Source organism: Daucus carota, chromosome 5 (assembly GCF_001625215.2).
Source record: "Daucus carota subsp. sativus chromosome 5, DH1 v3.0, whole genome shotgun sequence".
NCBI lineage: Eukaryota > Viridiplantae > Streptophyta > Magnoliopsida > Apiales > Apiaceae > Daucus > Daucus carota.
This window is the reverse complement of record NC_030385.2, coordinates 45,455,258-45,478,867: the sequence shown is the minus strand read 5'-3', so window position 1 is coordinate 45,478,867 and position 23,610 is coordinate 45,455,258. Positions and strand designations below refer to the sequence as shown.

At 32.5% G+C, this 23,610-nt stretch overlaps 4 protein-coding genes across 11 annotated transcripts; 1 reads left to right on the top strand and 3 right to left on the bottom strand.

The window, feature by feature from the left end:
- Positions 1–2,122: 2,122 nt before the first annotated feature.
- On the bottom strand, positions 2,123–2,752 carry LOC108223160 (uncharacterized). The gene has a single exon (XM_017397276.2). The coding sequence runs from the start codon at positions 2,750–2,752 to the stop codon at positions 2,123–2,125; it is 630 nt and encodes a 209-aa protein (XP_017252765.1).
- A 1,831-nt stretch (positions 2,753–4,583) lies between these two features.
- Positions 4,584–7,458, top strand: LOC108223158 (probable protein phosphatase 2C 39). The gene is made up of 5 exons (XM_017397272.2): positions 4,584–4,733; positions 5,550–5,798; positions 5,948–6,224; positions 6,997–7,151; positions 7,282–7,458. The coding sequence occupies exons 1-5, from the start codon at positions 4,701–4,703 to the stop codon at positions 7,417–7,419; spliced, it is 852 nt and encodes a 283-aa protein (XP_017252761.2). The 5' UTR covers positions 4,584–4,700; the 3' UTR covers positions 7,420–7,458.
- Positions 7,459–10,054: 2,596 nt separating this feature from the next.
- Positions 10,055–11,062, bottom strand: LOC108223159 (VQ motif-containing protein 4). Its single transcript, XM_017397274.2, has one exon. The coding sequence runs from the start codon at positions 10,920–10,922 to the stop codon at positions 10,278–10,280; it is 645 nt and encodes a 214-aa protein (XP_017252763.1). The 5' UTR covers positions 10,923–11,062; the 3' UTR covers positions 10,055–10,277.
- A 5,932-nt stretch (positions 11,063–16,994) lies between these two features.
- On the bottom strand, positions 16,995–22,628 carry LOC108219996 (uncharacterized). 8 transcript variants are annotated; one of them, XR_001806646.2, is made up of 13 exons: positions 22,391–22,628; positions 21,163–21,266; positions 20,846–20,977; positions 20,657–20,730; positions 20,464–20,569; positions 19,782–19,850; positions 19,045–19,109; positions 18,831–18,929; positions 18,179–18,278; positions 18,002–18,066; positions 17,501–17,595; positions 17,342–17,418; positions 16,995–17,268 (listed from the first exon to the last, which is right to left on the bottom strand). XR_001806646.2 is itself a non-coding variant. In XM_017393623.2 (11 exons), the coding sequence occupies exons 1-10, from the start codon at positions 22,518–22,520 to the stop codon at positions 18,004–18,006; spliced, it is 942 nt and encodes a 313-aa protein (XP_017249112.1). In that variant the 5' UTR covers positions 22,521–22,628; the 3' UTR covers positions 16,995–17,268; positions 18,002–18,003. The 8 variants fall into 8 exon arrangements, 1 of the variants encoding a protein (XP_017249112.1); XR_010292493.1 differs by having other exon boundaries at positions 17,378–17,418; XR_010292494.1 differs by having other exon boundaries at positions 17,342–17,405.
- Between the last annotated feature and the right edge of the window lie 982 nt (positions 22,629–23,610).

Here is a 23,610-nt window from a genome sequence, read left to right as displayed (position 1 = left end):
GTTCTAGGAGAGCGAAATCTTTGAAAGAGTTATGGAAATAAAAGTTTCAAGCTTAATTCAATTATGTAGCATATCACAGTATTTATACCAGAAATTCTGTGCGGTCTAAATCCCCTTAAATTCTTTTGATTTACCAAATCAATCTTTTTAATAATACAATAATGAAGATCATAGATTTATAATCATAGCGTGCGGTTCTGGATGAACTGTGCAGAGATGAATCTGAACTTTAATATGTCAAGTACTGCAAATAATATTTTCTATTGTGACACTTCATGGCCAATAACTATCTTCTGGTACTCTTTATATTGCTAGTTCTTGGCGGAAAAGGAGCGAGATCTGAATTAATTTAATCTAATTCGAGGAAAAGATTTTCTGGTGTTAAAAATTATATTCTGAGTATCGCAAATCCACTGCGCTAAAGCAGGGAGATCGGACGAAATTTACTCTTTACATGTCAAATTGTGGGCTTACTTGGTTTAGCTTTATTAAAGCTTTCGAATATTAAAATGTAAGGATTAAGATTTAACCAAGTATTAAATCATTGAATATTTGCTGTTGTTAAAGCTTAAAGCTACATGCGCACTCAAGGAGCAAGAGTGCACTCTGTAAGATTGCTCATTGCTGCATACTTCGACACAAATTATATGCTGGTCGAGTGGCAAGGTACATGTATCCGATATCTTAGTTTCTTAACCATTTTTCATGTATATTTCATAATTTTGATCATATTTAAAAATATTACTTTTAAAATTTTCGTTTATGTATGAAAATATGATACTAATATCTTTAGTCACAGAAACAAAAATTTGAAGTTGCTATTTTTAAATATTTGATCAAATTTCTATGTGTAAAATAATTAAGAGACTAATATGTCCGAACAAGTATATAATTCACTTAGGTTATAATATTTTTAAAATTTCAGCTTTTGGGAAGAATTAATAATTTAACGTGATATTCTCAGTTCATATTAACTGAAATCTCGACTATGATTCTTTGCTGCTATCTATATGAATAGCGTGATTTACTTCCCGATATAAAAGAAACATAATTTGAGGATTAATAACTTAAATCATATTTGTTTCAGAAAAAGAAGTAAAATAACTTAAATGATATTAGTGCTCGTTTTAAAAAGATTTCAAATTTAATTATCTGCTCACAATATGACTCTCTTATTTATTTTCGATTTTAAAAAGACCTAACCTGATTCAGGATCACCCAAGTACGAGCATTGAGCTACGATAGTTTATTTTTTTTAACTTAAAAGTAAATGTACGAATATAAAATGTTAAAATAAATTTGTTAAAAATTTGCCTTAATATGGACGGATTTGCATTCCGATTTAATAACCAGAGATCAATCCCATAACTTTGGGACTCCACCAGCAATTTTCCAAACTCTTTTATTGGATATCTACGCAGCACGCATCCAATTTATTATAGATCCGTTTCATATCATTTCTTCGTTTTTTTCTTTCAGGATCATTTCTTCTACTCTTTAATTTCACTATATTATAAATTAAATTCATTCTTCTCCAATTCTATTATTCCATGTGTCCTGTTTTATAGGTTGTTTTATTTTTTATCACCAAATTTTAAATATTTTTGTTACATGATAAAATTTAAAATTTTCTTTTCTGTAAATATAATAATTATTATATATTTTTATTTAGAAAATAACATTTGTTTATAAAAATAATTTTGACTATATAATTCAAAGCACTTAGAAACATGAGTGAAAATCGAACTACCTATAAAACAAAACAACAAAACAGAGAGAATATTTGATTTTAAACGAATTAATTTGTGCTCAATTTTGAATTACTATTTTCCTCGCATCAATTTACACACATTATCAATTCGAAGGTAAAAATCGCATATATTTTTTCTATTGACGTTCACGACTGGATTACCCCCATCTTCTTCTTCCAAGTTAAATTATGACCAAAATAATTATCATCCTACGAGACTGAATATTTCGAACCGGTAATCATAGTTCCGGGAAGTTATGTTTTTCGAACTCTCGAACTCAAAAATCACTTCAAATTTCAAGATATTACATCATTTTAAATCAAACAGCACGCCTGACAGTCAGAGTATGTACAATTTGCCTGCTCCAAGATCTAACACTCTCGGCTTGACGATGATTCTATAGCATGAAATTCACTGCATGCTACAAACAAACACAAAAATCTCCCCCAACGCCCCTTGCTCTTCCCCTCTTTCTTAGCTTTCGACTTCTCCGCAGATTTCGCTTTGTTTCTTTCCGTAACATTGCCATTCAAGACGGGCGCTGCTGCTATAAATTGCCACTTTCGGGATCCATGCGAAAAATTCGGAGAATTCTTATGCATTTTATAAGTTTCGGGTGCAGATTTAATCGCACCACTCCTCGGTCTTCTGGCTCGAATCGATATTCTTTTTTCAGTACCTGCGTGACTTATGCTTGTCGTTGAACTACTGATGGAGCTGCTTCTACTCTGGCTCGAGCTGCAGCTATTGCTCCTAGACGACGATGAGGACTCGAAGCCATCTCTGCTGCTTCCCCAGCTTGTTGATCGTGATGAAAGGCTCAGAGTCTTTGAAGATGAACGAGGGAAATCGTGTGGCACGAGCCGGCCATTCGAAAACAGATGATCAGCTGGGGAATCAGGTGATTCGCCTGGTTCGATCATACGACAAAAATTGAAATCCAGGTTATGATCATCCTGAGAAATCGAGGTTTCTGGGAGAGAAAAATCTTCGAAAGACATGTTTTGGTTTCTAAAATGTGGCACAGAATTGTAAGGTGGGTGCTCTAGAGGATGGGGTGATCACATGTATTTATACAAGTCAAATAAGTTTAGTGGCATGGAGAATGGCTTTTAGCCGGAAAGAAAAGCATGTATCAAAAAGTTTTAAAAATCGGAAATCATAACTAATTAAGTGATTTATTCATTCAAATTTTTCGTGAAATTTTTTTTATAAATCAGAATTTTTTATTCAAATCGAAGTGTAATCGATTAATCAGTAACATATGTTACAAGTCATATGCTTTTTAAAAATAAATATGAATGGCATTTTAAATTATATCACTTAATATTAAAAGGGTTTGTCTAATGTGTGCTCATGGGCACATGCTAAGCGCGAAATTTGATATGTTTTGAAGATTTTGATTGGTGTGGTTGATATATTTGCAGAGGGTCCACCATTATTAAAATATGAAAACCAATCAAAATCTCTCAAACTTATCAAATTTCGCGCTTAGAATGTGCATATAAATGAACATTAGAAAAACCGTTATTAAAAACAAAATTCAGAATATTTTCGGGTGTCTCACCGGCTAAAGCCAAATGAAATCTTGCTTTAGCACGACAAGATCTTGAACTATAGTTATAGTTCTGTATTAACTTGTGGTTTTGGCTATGTTTTTGGAGTATCTAGTGAATCCAAACTTTAGAATTCAGATACAATAACATATATTAGTTCAGTGTCTGGCTTGCTTTATGAAACTCTGTTCCTACAAACATACACGTCCAATTTTTCCGTATTCAATAATCACATAAATGGTAGCCTAATGGCCCTAATCAGGTAGTAGTCACATCTCCAATAAAATACTTCAAAGTGTATTATTTGATTTGAACCATGATTTTATAGTGTGATTGTAAATGATACTGTATATTTGCAACTCTGCTAAGCAACAGGAACTGAGATTAGATGAAATCCGCAGAGTTATTATTAAATGAAAAGTTTTCTAAGATCCTCTAAATTTTGTCATAGTGGTTGTTGGATACAAGCCTATCAAATATTATACATAAAAAATACGTTATTGACTCACTAAAAATATGTTTTTTATTTTATTTCATTTTCAACATGATAATTTCAATTCCAAGCATTTTCGTAAGGTATTTAAAAGGTCTCGGCATCAACTTTTGAATTCGCAAGATATACTTCTTCTATCTCATAAGCGTCTTTTGATTTTTTTTCACGTAATTTGAGGTGTAAAATAATATATTACTACATATTATTTTTAAAAATTTTTCTGAATAAATGTTTAACATTTATATTTTTATCCAGAAAAAAATATAAAAATAAATTTTAGAAATATTTTTTTTTTTTGCAATTTAAATTACTTGCAACCATCTGACTTCACCTTTTATAAATTTAAGATAAGATGGTAAATTCGTCCATATGATGGGTCTTTGGGCCGTTCATGCAGGGGTAGAAAAGAAGGGAAAAGAAGATTAGGAGTATTTAATATGGCGCGAACGCGTCATGACAACTGACACTGCACAACAACGCGGACTAATACAAGGTATGGGACCAGCAGGGCTCCCTCCGTCTCAATCATTTTTATACAGTTTCTTCTTTAAGATTTTCCATCATTTCTATACATTCTTAAAATAGCAACTTTTAATAATATAAAACACTACTTACACCAACTGCTTTCTTCCACTATCTTCATGTTATTATAATATAAACACTATTACACCCATTATTTTTACTCCACTATCACAAATCTATAATTAAATACAAATGAATCCTGTCACTTTATTCATTTTTCATGCAACTTTACTCATTTTTTACATTTTTTTAATCTCCGTGTCCACACCAAATGTATATAACCTATCGGGACGGAGGGAGTATATAAACTACATCTCTTACATGACTTGGTGTTTCTGAATTATTACAAAGTCTTCTACTTAAGCAGCATCAGCAGCCATGAATGGAAGAGATATCCTCCACAAGATGAAGGTCTCTCTCTCTCTCCTTTGTTTAGTCTGTTTCACATGTTCATTGACTTCACATATACTCAAAATTGACTTGGATGGTTTTTTTTTTTTACTTAGATGTATGCTTGAATTATCTTCTTAAATTAAGCTCACTACATTAGATTAATGAGATTTGTATTCTGATTTCTTAATTTTAGGATTATTTGTTAATGATCAATATATTCTTTTTGTTGAAATATCTAAGGCCAGAATTCGAAATCCTAAACAATGCCTCATTATGATTAAGGAAACCCTCGTGTTATGTAACCGTCATATCTGTGCTATATTTAGTCAATTATCCTGCAGCCTTTGTGCTTGCAAGTTGTAACTAACTTCTTGCCTAGCACTTGGTACTTAATATTGTTCAACTGATAAATTACCAAATGTGATTGGCAATTTGTCGTATAGTTTCAACTTTGAGTATGATTTTTTATTTTCTAGGCGATGGGCTCTTTCACAAAGATATAGTTGGCACTTGATGGTAGTTAAACCTTGTGAATTCCAGCATTTACCTTATTAAGTGCCATTTAGTCATGCTTTTAGTCTTGGTGTGGTGCTGACATGGCCTTTTTGCTTAATTTGGCTTTAAACCTGAATAGAGTTCCATATTTGCACGAGCTTTGTAATTGTTCGGGTGATACTGCAAGATACCAGTGGTTTTATTTATGTACATGGTAGCATGATTCGCATTGTTTCTAGAGTAGGATTCAGCCACTCTGTAGATCTTTTTTTCTTTTGTATTTAAACAGGAAATTGTTCTCATTGGCCTTTTGTTCATATATATGTTTTCGATTTGCAGGAAAAGGTTCGTTTTGGCTCATCATCAGCTGAAAGTGGAAAAGGAAAGAGTAAACTGTCAAAGCATGTAACACATGGATATCATCTGGTAAAGGGAAAATCATATCATGACATGGAAGATTATGTTTTTGCACAATTTAAGCAAGTTGACGACAATGAGCTTGGCCTGTTTGCAATATATGATGGTCATTTGAGCCATGATATTCCTGATTACCTGAAGACTCATCTGTTTGAGAACATAATCAATGAGGTACTATTTATTTATCAAACCAGTTACTGTGAAATGTTTAAGCAAAGAGATAATTTGGTCACATCATCTCTACTGTTCACTCCTTTTCATATAGTATGGCAATAACTGCTGAATCCGGCAGTTCTTAATCTTCTTATTGTTGTTGCCAGCCCGACTTCTGGACCGAGACAGAGAAGGCAGTCAGACGAGCATATCACATAACTGATAAAACTATATTGGATAAAGCAAGTGATCTAGGTAGAGGGGGTTCAACTGCAGTTACAGCAATATTAATAAATTGTAAAAGGCTGGTTGTGGCTAATGTCGGGGACTCTAGAGCTGTCATTAGCAAAAATGGAGTGGCGAAACAATTATCAATAGATCATGAGCCTAGTAAGGAACGGAGTAGTATAGAGGACAGAGGTGGCTTCGTATCTAACTTTCCAGGTGACTAAACATTCATACTAATATGCAACTCTCTATTGTTATATTATTGAATTTGTAGTTAGAGAATGAAATTGGATGGAATGTAATGAAATTTGTAATGTTGTGATTTATCTTTATGCATAAGATTTTAACTACTATTATGATTTTACATCACATTTTCATTAATCTTGATTTTCTGTTTTGGTATCTGTTTTCGACAAATATAGCCATCCATAGGAGGTTGGCTAAAATTATAGACAACAGGTTCACGTGGTTGGAGTGTGATTTTTTCAACATGTTGATTATATTTTTTATATTTGGTATGACAACTCAATTTTTAGCCAAGGGTTTTATATGGTTGGAGATGCTCTTACATTATATTTTCATTCATCTTGAGTTTCTATTTTGGAATCTGTTAGTGATTGGTGCTTTGATTATGTAAAGCATTCGCTCTTTGAGAATTTTTGCTTCTCATTGTTATCACAGTAAAGTGAAAGAAGGAGATGTCTGTAATTGGTTTCAACATTATATGTGTCCTGGTAAATGTGAACTAGATAAAGTTTGTGAACTTTTTTGGCACATAGTAAAATTAAGAATAATGAAATTGTCTATATTTTTTAGTGCTAGTCGCATATATTTTGTGTCAAAGTCTTTAATAAACCGAAGATTTATAAACTATCAATTACGATTACAGTGCAGATGGGAACTTTCTATACATGACTGATTCCCAAGCGGAGAGCCTGTTACAACTTCTTTTTATATTCGTCTCTTCTTATAAGTATGTTGACTGCAGGTGATGTTCCTCGTGTTGATGGACAACTAGCAGTAGCCAGAGCCTTCGGTGACAAGAGCTTGAAGAAACACCTTAGCTCAGAACCAGACGTGTCAGTAGAAACCATAAGTGAGAGTACAGATTTTCTTATCTTAGCAAGCGATGGCATATGGAAGGTTAATTTCTCTACACTCTAGTGTGTCGGTTTGTCACATATTCCTATACTGCTTCTTTAAACTTCTGTCTGCAGAATTTTGTTCTCTGTATTACTTTGTTGAACATTGTTGCATCCACTTATTTTGTCAGGTTTTGTCAAATCAAGAAGCCGTGGACTGTATTAAGCACACAAAATGTCCTCAAACAGCCGCAAAGCAACTCACCGAAGAAGCCCTTGCAAGGAAGAGCACCGATGATATTTCTTGCGTAGTTGTAAAGTTCAGATGATCTAGTCAGGTCCGTCAGCATCTCAACTCTATTGTTTATGAAATCTCATCGTCCAGTCCTTTTACATTATAAAACGGGTATTTATGCTGCATCAGTAACTGTATGCAGTGATTTTGCTTGGTTTTTGTACAATCATGGACCTCATTCAAGAAATGTTCATGAAATAAGTTCGCCAAAGTTGTTAAAAAGGTCTTAAAAAGGTCGTGATTGAATTGTCCAACTCTATAAAAATTTATGAGATTTTGTTTTGACGCGTGAAATCGGTTCTTTATGTCGGGACAGATGGTTCGACACACAATTTTTCGATTCTTAAAATTATATTTCATATAAACCTTAAGATTGGTACTCCAGAAATGAAAAATGAAAACAAGAGGGACTGGGACTAATTCATAAGAGATCCCTAAGCCAAAGACTATGACCGAAAGTAAATAATTTTTTAATGGGCTTTGTATACCATAGGGGGTTTTGGACTGGTTCAGTCAAATATGAAAAAGGGCCCAGACTTGGTCTTTGGCGTTTTTCATTTACACTTTACATGTTCATATAAAATTCAAACTTTTCTTTGTCCATTATACTGCAGTTTGAAAAAAAACGGATATTTGCATACCGGACTACCGGTAGGTGTTTTTAAATTATTCCTATCAATTATGAGAATCGAACTTATAACCTCAAACAGAACAAAATCTTTCGAGCTATATTTTATCCTTGTTCGAAACACTTGCGCAACTTCGGCATTTATACTCTGATCAACTATACACGGCAAGTGGACTACCAACTGACATTAACAACAGATTCAGTTAATTTGTTTGGGGATCTTTTGCACAACTCGAATTCGATTTGTTCATGAACAAAACTCGTAGGAGACTAAAAATAAAAAAGGGAAGCTGATTCGTCTACAAAACAAAATTCAGTTCGGCTCCTTCAAAACGGCTGTACCTTTTTACCACTTACTGTAGTAACAGATATCTTCATGACAACATTAGCCCCTACCTTTGCTTTGAACAGAGTGGTCCCACTTTATCTCTTGCCTTTTTTTCGTGTTCTCACATGTCAATCAAGTCATCACCAGTCTTTTTCTCTTTACAAAAACCTAGAACTTGCTCCGGACATGAAGGTGACTCAGTAATAATTAGAGTTCTTCGCGGATAATAATAATTTTTCACATGTTGAATTTTTATCAACTTTATTTTAATAATAATAATTTTTATATACAAAAATATTAACAAACATACATAAAGACTCGTAAAATTAGTTTGAGATTTACAATTTAATATCAACTTATTTATAATGGGTAATAAACTTTTCAGTGTGTGTCCATAACCACATGCTAAGCGCGAAATTTGATAAATTTAGGAAATTTTGATTGGCTCTCATATTTTAATAATGGTGGATCCCCGCAAATACACCAACCACACCAATTAAAATCTTCCAAACATATTAAATTCTGTTCTTAGCATATGCCTATTAGTACACACTAGACAAACCTTCGTATAATGTTATCACAACAATATTTTTATGAACACTAAACAGTCACCATCCATCACGCATTAATTTACCTGACCATGTTTTAATCAAGTATTTAGTACTTGATCCAAACTCAACCAAATGGCACTCCTGCTTGTGCCATACATGTCACTGTTAGCCTAGAACTTAATGATATACAGTTCCTATAAAAACAAGACAAACTCAATCATATAATCTTTGTTACAATAATCTTGTGCAGTTATGCTCGCTGTTTTCTGTACATAGGTTTGTACGACTGCACTGTCATGAAACACAATTTCTTTAAACTTCCTTATTCTAAATAAATAAAGTATTAATAATCAACGATTTGATCTAATTTAATTTTCAATATTAATATTCAATTAACAAAAATTAAATTAAATTAAATTGTTTTGTTAGACATTTGATTTTTACCACATATTTTTAGTCAATTATATATTTTATTTGTTTTAAAAAAATAGTGTAATACTCCATTATAATTATGCAGTAAATGAAGGGACAAACGTTGGAAAAGCAGTCAAAATATAGTAAAATAAATTCTAGAACTTGATGTTTAGAATGATAATATTAGGGTTAATTTAAGAAACGACAAATGGGAAGTGAGTCATTTGATAGGATGGTCTATGATTGGTATGGGGTAGAATAAAATACATAATGGGGACTGACTGCTGACAATAATAAACCACGGCAGGCCAGTGGAAAGTCAACAAAATCTGCCAATTCCATAAAAATATCTCACTACTCAACACTCTACAGATCCAATGTTCCTTCTTCATTTGACACAAACAAACAATCAGATTACCAAACTAAACTCACCACCCTTGAGACCTTGACTCAAACTCACATCAAACTCCACTAATTCCATAGCTCCAATTCCTGTGTCCATGCAACCACCCCGGACTCGGAATTAGGAGCCGTTTGGATCATGAGATTTCAATATCAGAAATGAGAACGAGATTCTAATATATAGTTATTATAATAATTGAGATTGATTTAAAACAAAATTTCTATAAATATGTGCAGCGAGAGTCAAGTGTCTACTGATTGTTCTCGCCTTCTCGGTTCGAAAAAATTTAGGGTTTGTTACCTACAGACCTTGACTACTATTTTTAGAATATGACAATTCACAAGATGCAATGAATCAATGTAAATTATTTGTAGTGAAGCTCAGTCTCATTTCATTGTTGATGATAATAGTTAACAGTTAAATTGTTTAGAAAAACACAGAACAAAGAGAATTTAAAAAAAAAAAACAGATTGCCTTTCTGTGTTTGAAACAGCAGCTGAGCAACATAGAGATGGTCAAGTTATACAGTTGCAGCTAACACAATCAAACTCCTCAATACGACACCGTTTCAAGACCCCGAAACTCGCGGCGAAGTCACCGGAAACAACGGCAGCAGCTGCGGCTCAGCTCCGCCTCTCGGCGTACTCATCGGCGATTTATGCAAATAAAAACCCTTCTCGGCAATAGCCTTGTCTTCTTCCGACGAGCTCCCGGAGGACTTGTGATGATCATCTCTCAGCGGCGTGACCGGACTTAAAACCAGCGACGGGAAGTCGAGAATGCTCGGCGATAAAATCTCCGGTTTTCTCGGCGAAAAACCCGGATTATTTGCGAAATTATGCAAGGAAGGGTTAATCATGAGGCCATTCTTGAGGCTATTTCTGCGCTCGTAGAGCTTGAAGCTCTGCTTCTTCTGGCTGGTTCTGATCGGCGGGATGCTCGAGTTCTTGACTTGGTGTAGATCTGCGGCCTGCTTGGCGGTTTCCGATGATCCGGTGAGCATTTGAACCACTTGTTTAAAAGTGGTGGAATCGGCTTGCACGAAGGTCGTCGGGTACGGGTTGTTCTCGGATCTCGAAACGGGTTTGGGAGTCGCCGGAGGAGTTGCGACGGCGGGGGAGAGGCCATTGCTGTTTGTGCTGCTGTTGTGGCTGTTGGGGGAGTGGGAGGGAGATGGGTTTTCTTTTGGATAGAGTCTTGGTGAGTTTTCCATGAGTCTCCCTCCTCTCTGTCTCTCTAGTTAAATTTGTGAGTTTTGGGGAGAGAGATGGGAGAGAGAGAGGGTGAGGGAGATGGGAGGTATGGGTTGGATGAGTGAATAACAAGAGAAACAATGGGGATTGAATGCTTGCTTGTTTGTTTGCCTTTTCATATGTACTTAGCTGTTTACTTGCTGTTTCTTTTCAGTTTTAACTTAGGTAGCTTTACTTCGTTTTGAAAAAGAAAAAAAAAAAACAATCTAAGTTAGCTTCACTTAAATTTGGATGAAATTTCTTTAATTTATGTTGATAGGAGTATAATTTATTCACCGTCATAACTCTCGTGAGGAAAAAAATAAATTCATTTTTCATAATTCTTTTAACAAAAAAATTTGAGTCATTAAATAAATTAAAAGAAGTGCTAGAAATAATGTGACATAACGCATGACAAATTTTAATTTAACGGCTCGTATATATGTGCGCGGGATCCCGCATTATAATTTAAAAAAAATCATGATCTATATATTGACAACTCAGTATTTAGAGAAAATTTTGAAAATAAATTTTGAGATCTCTAGCTTTTCGCGTAATTAAACCCAGAATTTAACCCAAGACATGATGGCAGTGTTACAGAAATCGGGAATCGGACCTAATCGGTTGAGCTACCGATTCAAGGATTAATCGAAAATCGGGGATTAATCGGAAGGATTAATCGGAGTTAAAATCGGGTTTATTTTAATATTAAAATATTATTTAATATTTAGTTATTATTATATTAGCTATTTAGTAACTAATATATTTACTATATTCATAAACTCTATAATTACTCATATTTAAAGTAATATGGTATTTTAATTTTAATAATTTATCACATATATTTCAATTATGAAATATATAAAAGGATTAATCGGACTTCAAAAATCGGATCGGTGGCCAACCTTGCAAGGGATTAATCGGGGATTTATCGGTTAAATCGGGGATTTTTAGAACACTGCATGAGGGTGATATCAAATTTGCAGACAGTCATATCAACGTGAAAGCATTAAAATTAAAATTTTATTATATTCAATTTAATTTTTTCAATAAATTGGAAAATTTTGAGATCAAGAAATTAAATTAAATTATCAAAATTAAATTAATATTATAAAATTACAGTACTACCTTTATTTAAATTAATATTATATTAATTATCAAAATTACGTTGTACTCCCCCGTCTCTAAATACTTTTCCTGTTTGTACTTTTCACGTTTGCCGATACATAATTTTGGTCGTTAATATCTTTCATTTCGTAGTAGTATTAAATATAAAAACTTCACTGTATTAAAGTACTTGTGAACACGAATCTAACAAGATCACTCATGACTATATTTAGTTTTATAGATTAGATGTAAATTAATAATTTGTCTCATGTTATGAACAGTACCGACATCACAAACAAGAAAAGAAAAAAGAAACGGAGGGAGTACTACCTTTTAAAAATAGAAAAAAAAAAGTTTTTGCAGAAAGTAACGGACAGCGGTAAAAATAACGGGCCGGAAGAGAGGAGTAAATGAGACACAAGGGAATACAAATGATTGAGCATTTCTCTCACTAGACTTATTATTGCTCAGAAGTCTATCAGAAGTCTATAGTTTGCGGTTTCACTCTACCCCTCGTTGTTTTGCTTTTTGTAATTGTTGTGGGTCCCTGCTTGTTGATTGGCTGCTCGAGAAATGCTCTCGAATGGTTGAGATTGAGAATATATTTTTCAGTGGATATATTTTTATTCAAATATGGTGGGCACTCTTGGGTCTAAAGTCCAACTATCCAAGAAAAAAAGTGGCTGTCCTTGTACTTTTTCACCATATTTTTCATGAATACTTTTGATCTTCCGAACGTGTAAAATATTTTGCTCTAATCTGTGACTAGGGTAATTTGTATATTTTGAACGGATATTTGATTTATTTTGATCCGAATAAATTGAATATAATTTAAATTTTGAATTTAATTTAACAAAAAACAATAATTTAAATTTGAATTCACATTTAGTAGAAAAATGGTAATTAACATTTTTCCAAATTTAGTTAGTAGATTTGTTTCAGCATATAAATCAACAGATTAAAATCAACTATCTATCTACCACGTCATTCGATGACGAAATTCAGAAACATGATTTGGGATACGTATATTACTCAATTTATTATTAATTTTCAACTTCAATAAATTTTAATTATAATTTATTTTTAACCTCGCTATTTATCTACTTTTCTGTTTTATAAATTATTCTAGAAAATAAATACGGTGTCTCATCTTGTTTTGAAAAAATTATTATTTTTACATTATGAGCGAAAAAACAAAAATATCAAATACCATCTAAACTATTTTTACATATATTGCTAATATTTATGATTCATAATCCATATCCCTGTACATAAGTGCAATCTTCAAAATTATGAATTTTAGAACAAAATTTAATTAGATCTTAAGTATCTTATATCTTTTTGGGAATACACAGGAAAAACTTATTAAAAAAACAGGAAACAGATAAAATAATAGAGTAATTCCCTACAGGATTGCATATTTGCATGGCACTATTAATTCATGACATGTACAGTCAATCAATTCCCCTCGAGTTCGGGCAGGTAATCAATAGCTTCGTACCATACACCAATCAATTTAGGTCCGGCAAATTTGAAAATAACAAGCCAGAAGAATTTATTTATACTGTCTGCAATAAATCCAAAAGAAATTCAAATATAATAAACTAAAAAGCTTAATTTCCCTTCATCACGTCGGTGTCTGCAGGGCTCATGAACTCCTGAAAGTTTTTCTATAAATTACATATAAGTTAAATCAAACAAATAATTTATCTTATTTTAATCTACCATCGAGAATAAAGAAAAATTAATGACATTAATTTTAAATTTCTAGTGTGAATCCAACTTACTCAACAAATTTTTTTTCATTATTTGACATGTATTTTAAAATATATAAAAAAAAATTCTTAACTTATTTAAAAAATTGAAAAAAATTATTAAATTATATTTTATAATTTTTGTAAATACATAATAAATCTCCTTCTTCTAAGATAAACATGAAAGAGGGAGTATTCAATGTATCTGTGTATGCACGGTTGTACTCTTAATACGGGCAGGAAATATAAAACTGCAATCAAGTAGTACGAATCAAATTAGTATTATTTTATTATTGGTAATACTGTGAATTATATTAGTGATTGCTTAATTACGTGAAAGTAGATCTAAACAGGTTGACTTAGAGTACAACAATACATGATTAAGCGAATATAATTCTTAATCTTTATTGTAAGCGTCACTTCATTCAAGTGTAGAACCCATTCAGAATATAAAGTTGAAACATGAATTATTCTCTGTCGCTTTTAAATTTGGGTTTCTTTAGTTACAGGATAAGTGCACTTGGGACTACTTTTTGTGAACATGTATTTTCTACACTTTTGTGTCATTTCTTCGGAATAAAATATTATTACTCTCCAATTTTATTTCATAAATTCAGATTTTAAATTTAATTTCCATCTGAAATTCATTATCTACAAATATGTGTCTAGACCGAATCTTAAATCCGGCTTCTTAGTAACAAATAATAGTTTAATTAGTATCAAGTAATTCTTTTATATCATAGATAGTTCAAACTCCAAAAAAATTATGACATAGATAATTATATCATCAAGTCAATTCTAATGTTTTATACTGCAATAATAAAGTATCATTTACCATGTTTAAGAAAGAAATGATAAAGAAGGGAAAAAAAATTTCTTTTCAAATCTTTTTAAAAAAGGAGAAATTTTGTTGGATAATATATAAGAAATCTCTTTGCAAATTTCTAAAAATCCTTTTTTTCTTCAAAACATCACTAAGTTATTTTAAATCTCTCACTTTCTTTTTTTATGATAAAAAATATTAAAAAACACGATGTGAGAGATGATCGCATACATGATACATGACAGGTTTGGCCTATCTTCTTTTATGAAAATAAAAACTTATTTTTGAGAAACAATATCATATTTATATAATATTTTTAAATATAAAGAACTTAAGATATATTTAATATGTTTTATTTATAAAAAAAACCACTTCCAACATATATCTTTTCCAGAAACAAATTATCAATTTTTGAAAAGGAGCACTCAAAATTAACTTTCATTTCACTTTAAAAGAAATGTGCCATCTTTTAAAAGCAACTTTAGGTGAATAACTTGTCTCTTCAATCAAATCCACAGTGCAATTTCGAAATTGCTTGTTCATAATACAAACAATAAGTAGTAATGGAGTTCCGAATCCACTATTTATTCTTTAAAACATAGGTCATATTATTGTAATGTGGATGGCAGAATCAATTATGTCAAAGCATTATGGAATATAATTTGTTTAATACAAATGAAGAAAAGTAGGGAATCAAATAGCAGCACTTCTTCATGTTTATTTATAAGAAATAAAATGTCTCAAATAAAATAGAATATAAAATTTGGGAATAAGTTCAGTTGAATTTTGCTTAATATTCAAATGTGGTGGAGCATATGCGTTAAACGTTATAAAGTAGGCGTATAAAATAGTAGCTTGGCCGGCTTGACTAAAGTGTTAAAATATGCCTTGCAGTAGGTAACAATGACTTTGTTACTTCTGATGCTTTGTATAATCTGTAGCTTGTATTATAATCTAAAACTGGTTTATTTTCTGCAAAAGACGGTAATCAAAATGATCATGATTCTTAATCTGTGATCTCTTTCTCTCTTGAATAAATTATTGTTATTACATATCCGTATAACTTCGATAATTATTAAATTATAAATTATAACCACATGAATCAAACTCAATCGATAAATATACGAAAACAAGAACAAATCAGTTCAATTGAAAAATAATCGACAAATCAAAAAATTGGTCATTTCAGCAAATTGTGAAAAAATGAAATAGGTGATTTTCTTTGGTTCCTCGATTCTGAGTTTAATTAAAAGGAAAATACTAGTTATCCAGAAAAATATTCTCAAATTTTTGTTCATGTGGTTCAGCTCACATTAATAATAATGAGATTCTTATCTATATACACATTAACCACCAATCAAAATTAGCCATTTACCTATCACGTTATTGTCACTTTCCAATACATGTTTTAATTTATAAAAAGACGGTAATTTGTAGGCATAAGATTACGTCCTAAAAAGAAATCTTAACTGTTAATTTTACTGTATACGCAGAGGCAGATGTGTGATATGAAATGTTGGTCTTAATTATCGATAAAAATAGTTAGCATTTTGTATTTTTGCAAAAAGGAGGAAGGAGAAAACGGTTGTTGAGGAGTAGGGCCAAGCAACTTCTCGGCCTGTTGGCTGGGCAAGAAGGTGAAGTTGGGCTTCTGGGCCAGACCAGGCCACAAAAATCCAAAGAAAAGCAAACACAGATCATGACAAGTGAAATGCAACCTTTCCCATGTGAGTCATCACTACTTGGTGCTTTGGACCATTTTATTTCATAAAAGCCATCAAGAACATTATCCCCCTTCTCCATCTTTTACACAATTAAATAATCACCCTTCAGTACATAGTACATAGCAGATTCCGGGTTTGATTCTCGCTTTCGCTGCAGTCTATTTTATTCGACCATCTTTCTTACTCCCTTCGTCCCCCCTGAGTAGTATATATTGGGGGACAGAGACACGGCACGGACTTTAATGGTCCTGCAAAGTGTAGTTGTGCAATCTATTTTTTTTTTCTGAATTAAAGTTTGGATGTTATATTTTTATACAGAAAAAAAAAATTTCAAAAATAAGTTACGAAACTATATTTTATAAGAGCATTGAAATACGTGTCGAGCACTTAAAAAGAAACGTATAAAATTAAATGGGAGAGAGGGAGTAATTAGTTGGCACCTAAGACGGTAACAAACATTTTTCTCGACAATTCGGTTTATTTGAAGTAGATATCAATATTGCCAAAGAGTTTTTCACGTTTAACACCATTAGTGCCAACAACTATTTTCCTCTTCCGGAGACCAAGATATTTTATATTTTTTAATCATCTACTGGTATTATTTGATTATATATATATAAATGCCCACTTATAAACATTTTACGATTGCAGAGTCAAAGTCAACTTGTAGTTCGAAAATGTCTTCCAAAGTCAACCATGTACTCAGAATGATTAAGATAATTGCATACCTCAATATCTCAATGGCACTACCAAATTCAGCACAAAATAATTTTCTTCACTTTCATGTTAGTAGTACTATGCCTGTCTTCAGTTTCTGTTCTTCATATGACAAATAAATAGCCTCTTCCAAGCGTTTGCCTCGCATGATTCATCCTTCAAAGTTTGTATTATGCACTTCTGTCCTCTTTTTTTTAGGTTCCTGGAATGATTAAAACAGTGAGAACAATTATCTTCAAGAGGAACTTGGTATTATTATCTAAAGCAAAACATACATCGTAAAATACGTGATTGGAACCAGGAGGCCTCACTTCTTCCATTGGTAATCTGAGGCAGACTCTGGTCCATAATCCTAGTCAACACACACTAAAGCTAAACTCTACAGGGATCATCTCTAAAGAAACTATATTTTATGAGGAAATCGCATTTCTAACCTGCAACACATCATGATGTCAAAAAGACCAACTGCCCTTGAAACAACGTTGTGCATTCTTTGACTATTATGAACTGCTTTGGAAGAAACAATTGACTGGAAAGAAGAGCAGTAAATGCACTCAGCGAAACATAATTATCAACTTATTGATCCTTCAAATCCCCAACTAGCTTCTATTAGTGCAGAATTCAAACACAAGTATTTTACTAAAAGCATGCAGCTGGGCTCAATGGTTCACATTAAGCTCCACCATAACTGCAAAATGGGAAGCCAATAGCCTTCTTCACTATCGAACACTGTATTTCCTACTTGTTTTAAATGGTTTCTGATTTTTAAGAAGGCTATAGGGTCCCTTCTGATCAGACTTGATATTAGAAGAAAAATGTGGTATCACATTCAAAATATCAAATAGACAAATTAATAAATTGTGCACATGCAACGACACATACAAAGCGACTTGCAAAAATGTAAAATAAAGACATCTGGTGATGAGCTTTTATACCTCTATAAATATCGGATCAGTTCGACTGCAAACTTTCCCTTCTTTGTTGAGTTTATTTCTCCTATCTGAACAAAAGAATAAAGTAATTAGGACAATAAAAATTTATGAGGACTGAGATTAACAAATGTTGACAAATTATATATGAACAAAGATGTATGACACTGGGTTCTAATCTACCTTTAACCTTCCTTTGCCACTGACAGAGATCATGTCTCCAGTCTTTATAGTGGTATTGTTTTTAGACACACTAGCCCAATTGACGCGTACATCCCCATTACTGAAAAGGAGAAAGAATGTAGGTGGTAAGGATCTATTGCAAACATACAGAAATTCTTCCATGTGGATGGACAGCATAGTAAAAAAATATTCACGCATCTTAAATAATTAACTAGTCTTAATTATAAATGGTTTCGATCTGGCCATAATTTAATTGAAGGAGAATAGATGATGCTTAAATCTCTACACCCTAGTCTTAGTTTCATTTTGATTTGTGTTGTATAGTTTCGATTATTTGTATCTTCGCTCGTAATTCTGATTTTGTTTTTTGTATACAGGTTTTAGGACATCAAATTGGGGCTTCTAGCTGCAGGCTTATGTTTGTGTGAGAGAGAGAGAAGCAAGATGTTGACTCATTTTCTCATATCAAAAGGAGAAACAGTAAACATTACATATATAACCCTTGTAATCAGAAGTGTCAAAAGAATTCAGGTAGAGGATGTACAACTATACGTCAGGATAAAATTTTTCAAAACTTCTTTCTCCAGGAGCAGACCATGTTGTAACTGGGTAGTTTCAACAGCTACAACTACCCCAAACTAACATGGTATACCTGATTAAATCAACTAGCTTCGATCTTGAAATCTTGTATCCTGCACTTGCTATAGCGTCAAGCCTCAGCGATCCTTCTATAGTTTTGAAGGATTTAGTCCTGCAATACAATAAAGTATTAAAGTTATGAAGCCTTTACAGCTAGTAGTATAACAATAATCTGAAAAAAAATTAAAAAAAAAGAAAATTATGTGTTATCACTTCTGAGTTCTGACCTTGGTGGTTCGTATTCAAGTGCAAGCAACGGTATCCTTTTACATGTAACTGTAACATTCCCAACCTGCAAAGTATGTATGAAAATATCATTAATCAATAATAAAAAAACAACTGTGATATGCATACTTCTAAATTCCATCAGAGGGCTCCTACAAATCATTTTTACTTGTAAAGAATGTTAAAATGTAAGTTGACATACACCTGCTCTTCTGACCACATTTACAGATATAGGATGAAACATTTGACAAGGATTCTAAGAGCATCTCCAGTGGTAAAAACTCTTAGCTTAAATTGTCTAGGTAGGATCTAAGTTGCATATATGTGGCAATTTTAGAGAATATGCAAAAATTTCTAGCCCTCCAACCCTCAATCACCTTAATAACAACCATGTTTGGTGTTGGCTATATCTGTTGAACCAAGAAAACTCTTATGTACAATTTTATATAAGATTAATTATAGATAATCCCGTTGGAGCATATATCAAAACCCTTGGCTAAAATTTTTCATATTCATGATAGCCAATCATTACAGCCAACTATTCATGATTTTAGCATTGGAGATGCTCTAATTATGACATACTATGGAATTAATACGAGCAATGGATGCAGGTTAAAATAAATGTGATCCAGTTTCAAATCAGTTTGTCAACACTCAACACTGAGTAAACCAAGATGAACTTGCACACCAGACAGACAGCTTAATTTTATTAAATACAGTTTTTGTAAGACTTCAATACCTTGTTGAGCGCTGATGTGAGAAAATCAACTAGGTCTGGAACAAGAAGAATTTGTGCCCCCTTTTCTCCCTGTCCATTAAAATAAGATTTTTAACCCCCAAAAAGGAAATCCTCTGCTTTATATTTAAAGATGCCAGAGATGAAAACCAGAAATTATCAAACTATTCATGGGTTTAAAGTGCCCAGATATGCTCACAACCTCACACACAGCATGTATCCCACAACAACCCAGCCCCCAAATTAGTTTATGGTTTAAACACTTTGGAAGAAATAAAACATATATGCAATGTCTAAAGATTTTTACAAACAGGTGCTTCTGTGCCAGTGCCCATAAAAAACTTTCTTAGCTGCTTGGCTGAAAAGAAGAAGAGGGCATTCTACGTGTTTTAGTCCCAGAAAACAGGTTATATCCAACCATGACCAATTTATCATGAAGGCTCGAGATTGCCTTCGGATAAAGAGAATAAATAGAGAATTTTAACTAGCACATTTCAGACATCTTCCCTGGAAAACATATATTAAATCTGATTATTTCTTTGTTTCTATTTTCTAGGAAGACAGCTTTTCTATATGGTCCTTACAATTAAGAATTCAATCTAGGAGTTTACCTCTCTAAACACAATCTAAACTTTCCACACATCTTAAAGATATATTAAAACACAAGCACAAACGTAACTGCCACCTGTAATAATATATCACCCAGCTTATCCCTAGAAATGCCCGTGCCAAGAATGGAACCAAGAAAATCACCATGAGAACAAGGCTCAAATCCAAAATTTCCTGAAATACTGCTCCACATAAAACAATTTATACATAAAAAAACAATAAAGATATTGCTAATGCTTGATAGCACTTCCTTATTACAAGTAGCTGACCTCAGTGCTTCAACAATATCCGGGTCGGATGTTAAGGCTTCTGGATGTCCAACTGAAAGCCTACAGCGCTCAGCCTAGGTAAAAAGGTTAAGTCTAATAAATAGAAATAGTTACAGAATTGCAGGATGTTGACACTATTTAGAATGAGTTGTATACAGAATTTAAAAATCAGAAGTCATCTGAGATAACCTGTGGGTATCCTCCCTGAGCGACCGCTTTAACATCAGCTAACTTTTCTAATACTTGCATCGACTCCTTCAATACAGGCGGTGTAAGAAAATCAGTATGCAGAACTTCTCTTCTTAAAGATGCCCGCTTTGCCTAAAGGGTTCCACGCCAAATAGTAATAAATCAAAATTACCTTCTTCCTAAAGCCGAACGATAGCGTTACTCACTTTAATTGGTTATAAATCATCACATAGCAATAAGCAACTCTCTTTTCATGAATTAAAATCTGCATAATACATAGGCAACATAAAACTCCACAAACACAAATATAAGTATACCATCTCGACGACATGCTTCACTTCATCAACTGCACCCTTCTCTCCTACTACCCTAACCAAAACATCAGTGTTCCCCCTTGTAGCTTGTGCCACGTGACACATACCTACATCCATCACCCATTATAGTTAAAGATTAAATATTGATCACTTAATGTAACCCACCAATTCAAACTAAGGCAATGCAACATACCAACACATCAAAATAGCCCTTTTGTTAATATAGTTCAATTCAGCAGAACCTCAATAAATAAATAACTGATTAATCTCGATAAATTAATAATTTTTCTCAATCCCAACATAACAAGAACAAAACATAGGGGTAATAGACAATGCAAACTACCAACATATCTTAAGAGACATTCTGTTAATTTAGTTCATTGCAGCAGGACCTCAGTATATAAACACCAGATAAATAAATTAATAATTTCGATAAATTAATAATTTTTCTCAATCCCAACATAACAAAAAACCAAACATAATAGACAATGCACACAACCAACACATCTAAAGAGTCATTTTGTCAATTTAGTTCAATGCAGCAGAACCTCAGCAAATAAAAACCTTGTAAATAATAAATAATCTCAACAAATTGATAATTCTCTTAGTCCCCCCGCATAACAGAAACAAAACACAATCGAAATGTGATATTCAATATTTATAATCTCGACGACATGCTTCACTTCGTCAACTGCACCCTTCTCTCCTACTACCCTAACCAAAACATCAGTGTTCCCCCTTGTAGCTTGTGCCACGTGACACATACCTAAATCCATCAGCCACTATAGTCAAAGATTAAATTTTGATCACTTAATGTAACCCACCAATTCAAACTAAGGCAATGCAACATACCAACACATCAAAATAGCCCTTTTGTTAATATACTTCAATTCAGCAGAACCTCAATAAATAAATGCCCAATAAATAATTGAATAATCTCGATAAATTAATAATTTTTCTCAATCCCAACATAACAAGACCAAAACATAATAGACAATGCAAACAACCAACACATCTAAAGAGTCCTTTTGTCAATTTAGTTCAATGCAGCATAACCTCAGCAAATAAAACCCTGGTAAATAAATGAATAATCTCAACAAATTAATAACTTTTCTTAGTCCCCGCATAACAGAAACAAAACACAATCGAAATGTGATATTCAATATTTATAATCTCGATAAATAATCTAGAAATGAAATTCTCCACTTCCGAGGGTAATCAAAAATCAAACCTGAAGAAGTGAGTGGAGATTTAAAGACAAGACGAGGAAAGGGTCGAGTTCCGAGATGAGAAAGATTGTGTTGTTTAACAGACCGAGCAGTTGAGTTAAGGAACGACCGAACTGCGGTGGTCGCAGCCATGGTCGGGACGCAAACACACAGTTTGTGTCACTTTGTGTGTGTAGTTTATTATCCTCTGCAAATTCAGAAATAAGAACTTTTAAAAATAACTTATAGGATTATAAAGTTTAATTTATTAATATTGTAAAATTGTTAATTATACATAGATTGACTTACAAAGAATAGTTGTATGTATAGTATTTCGTAACTTCTACCAAAAGTTTGTAATCGAGCCGGTTTAAACATTTTTATTTAAGTTCAGTTAATCGATTTATCAGTTTAATAAATAATATATTATTTTATCTTTTAAAATGACAAAATCTGTTTTCTATAATCAGAAAGTTTTAACGGCTACAAGTTAATCCGATATTAATGTTATTCGCTTTGCTTTTCAAAAAATAATAATAAAAGGTTTACAAGTTAAGGAAATATAAATTATAACTTTATAAGTATATGCACAATGAAGAAATAAGGATTTCGATTTGGGAGCAAAACTGAAGCTATTATCAAAGCAAAATTATGAAATTTTTCATTATTTTTACTTGTTTTGGTATTTTCTTTCTGATTTGATTTTTCATTTTTTCAGATTAAAAAATTAGAGGTATGTGTTTTATAGTGTTCTGGAAATAACTTAATACTTTAAATAAAATAAATAAGTTTATAAGTTCTGAATACAGATTTATGGCAGGATATAGATGTAATTATTTGGAGTAAAATATCGAAACTAAAGATGGTGTATTGGATTGAGATTTTAAAGCATTTTTTTGCATTCATCAAATCCGAGGGTATTCGATTGGGATTGTTTGAAATCCATTAAAATCTTGAGGTATTCAATTGGGATTTTAAATTATGCTACAAAATCTGGTGGTATTCAATTGGGATTTTAAATTATGTTTTAAAATCCGATGGTATTCAATTGAGATTGTTTAAAATCTATTAAAATCTGATGGTATTCAAATGCTGATGGATTTTTTTTCATTTCATAAAATGATGGATTTTGTGGCATTCTTCAGTGTATTTTAAGTTTTTTGAAATCCCACCAAATTCAATGGGATTTTGAAGCATTGTACCTAAATCCTATCAACTCTGCGACATTTCATCAAGACATTTC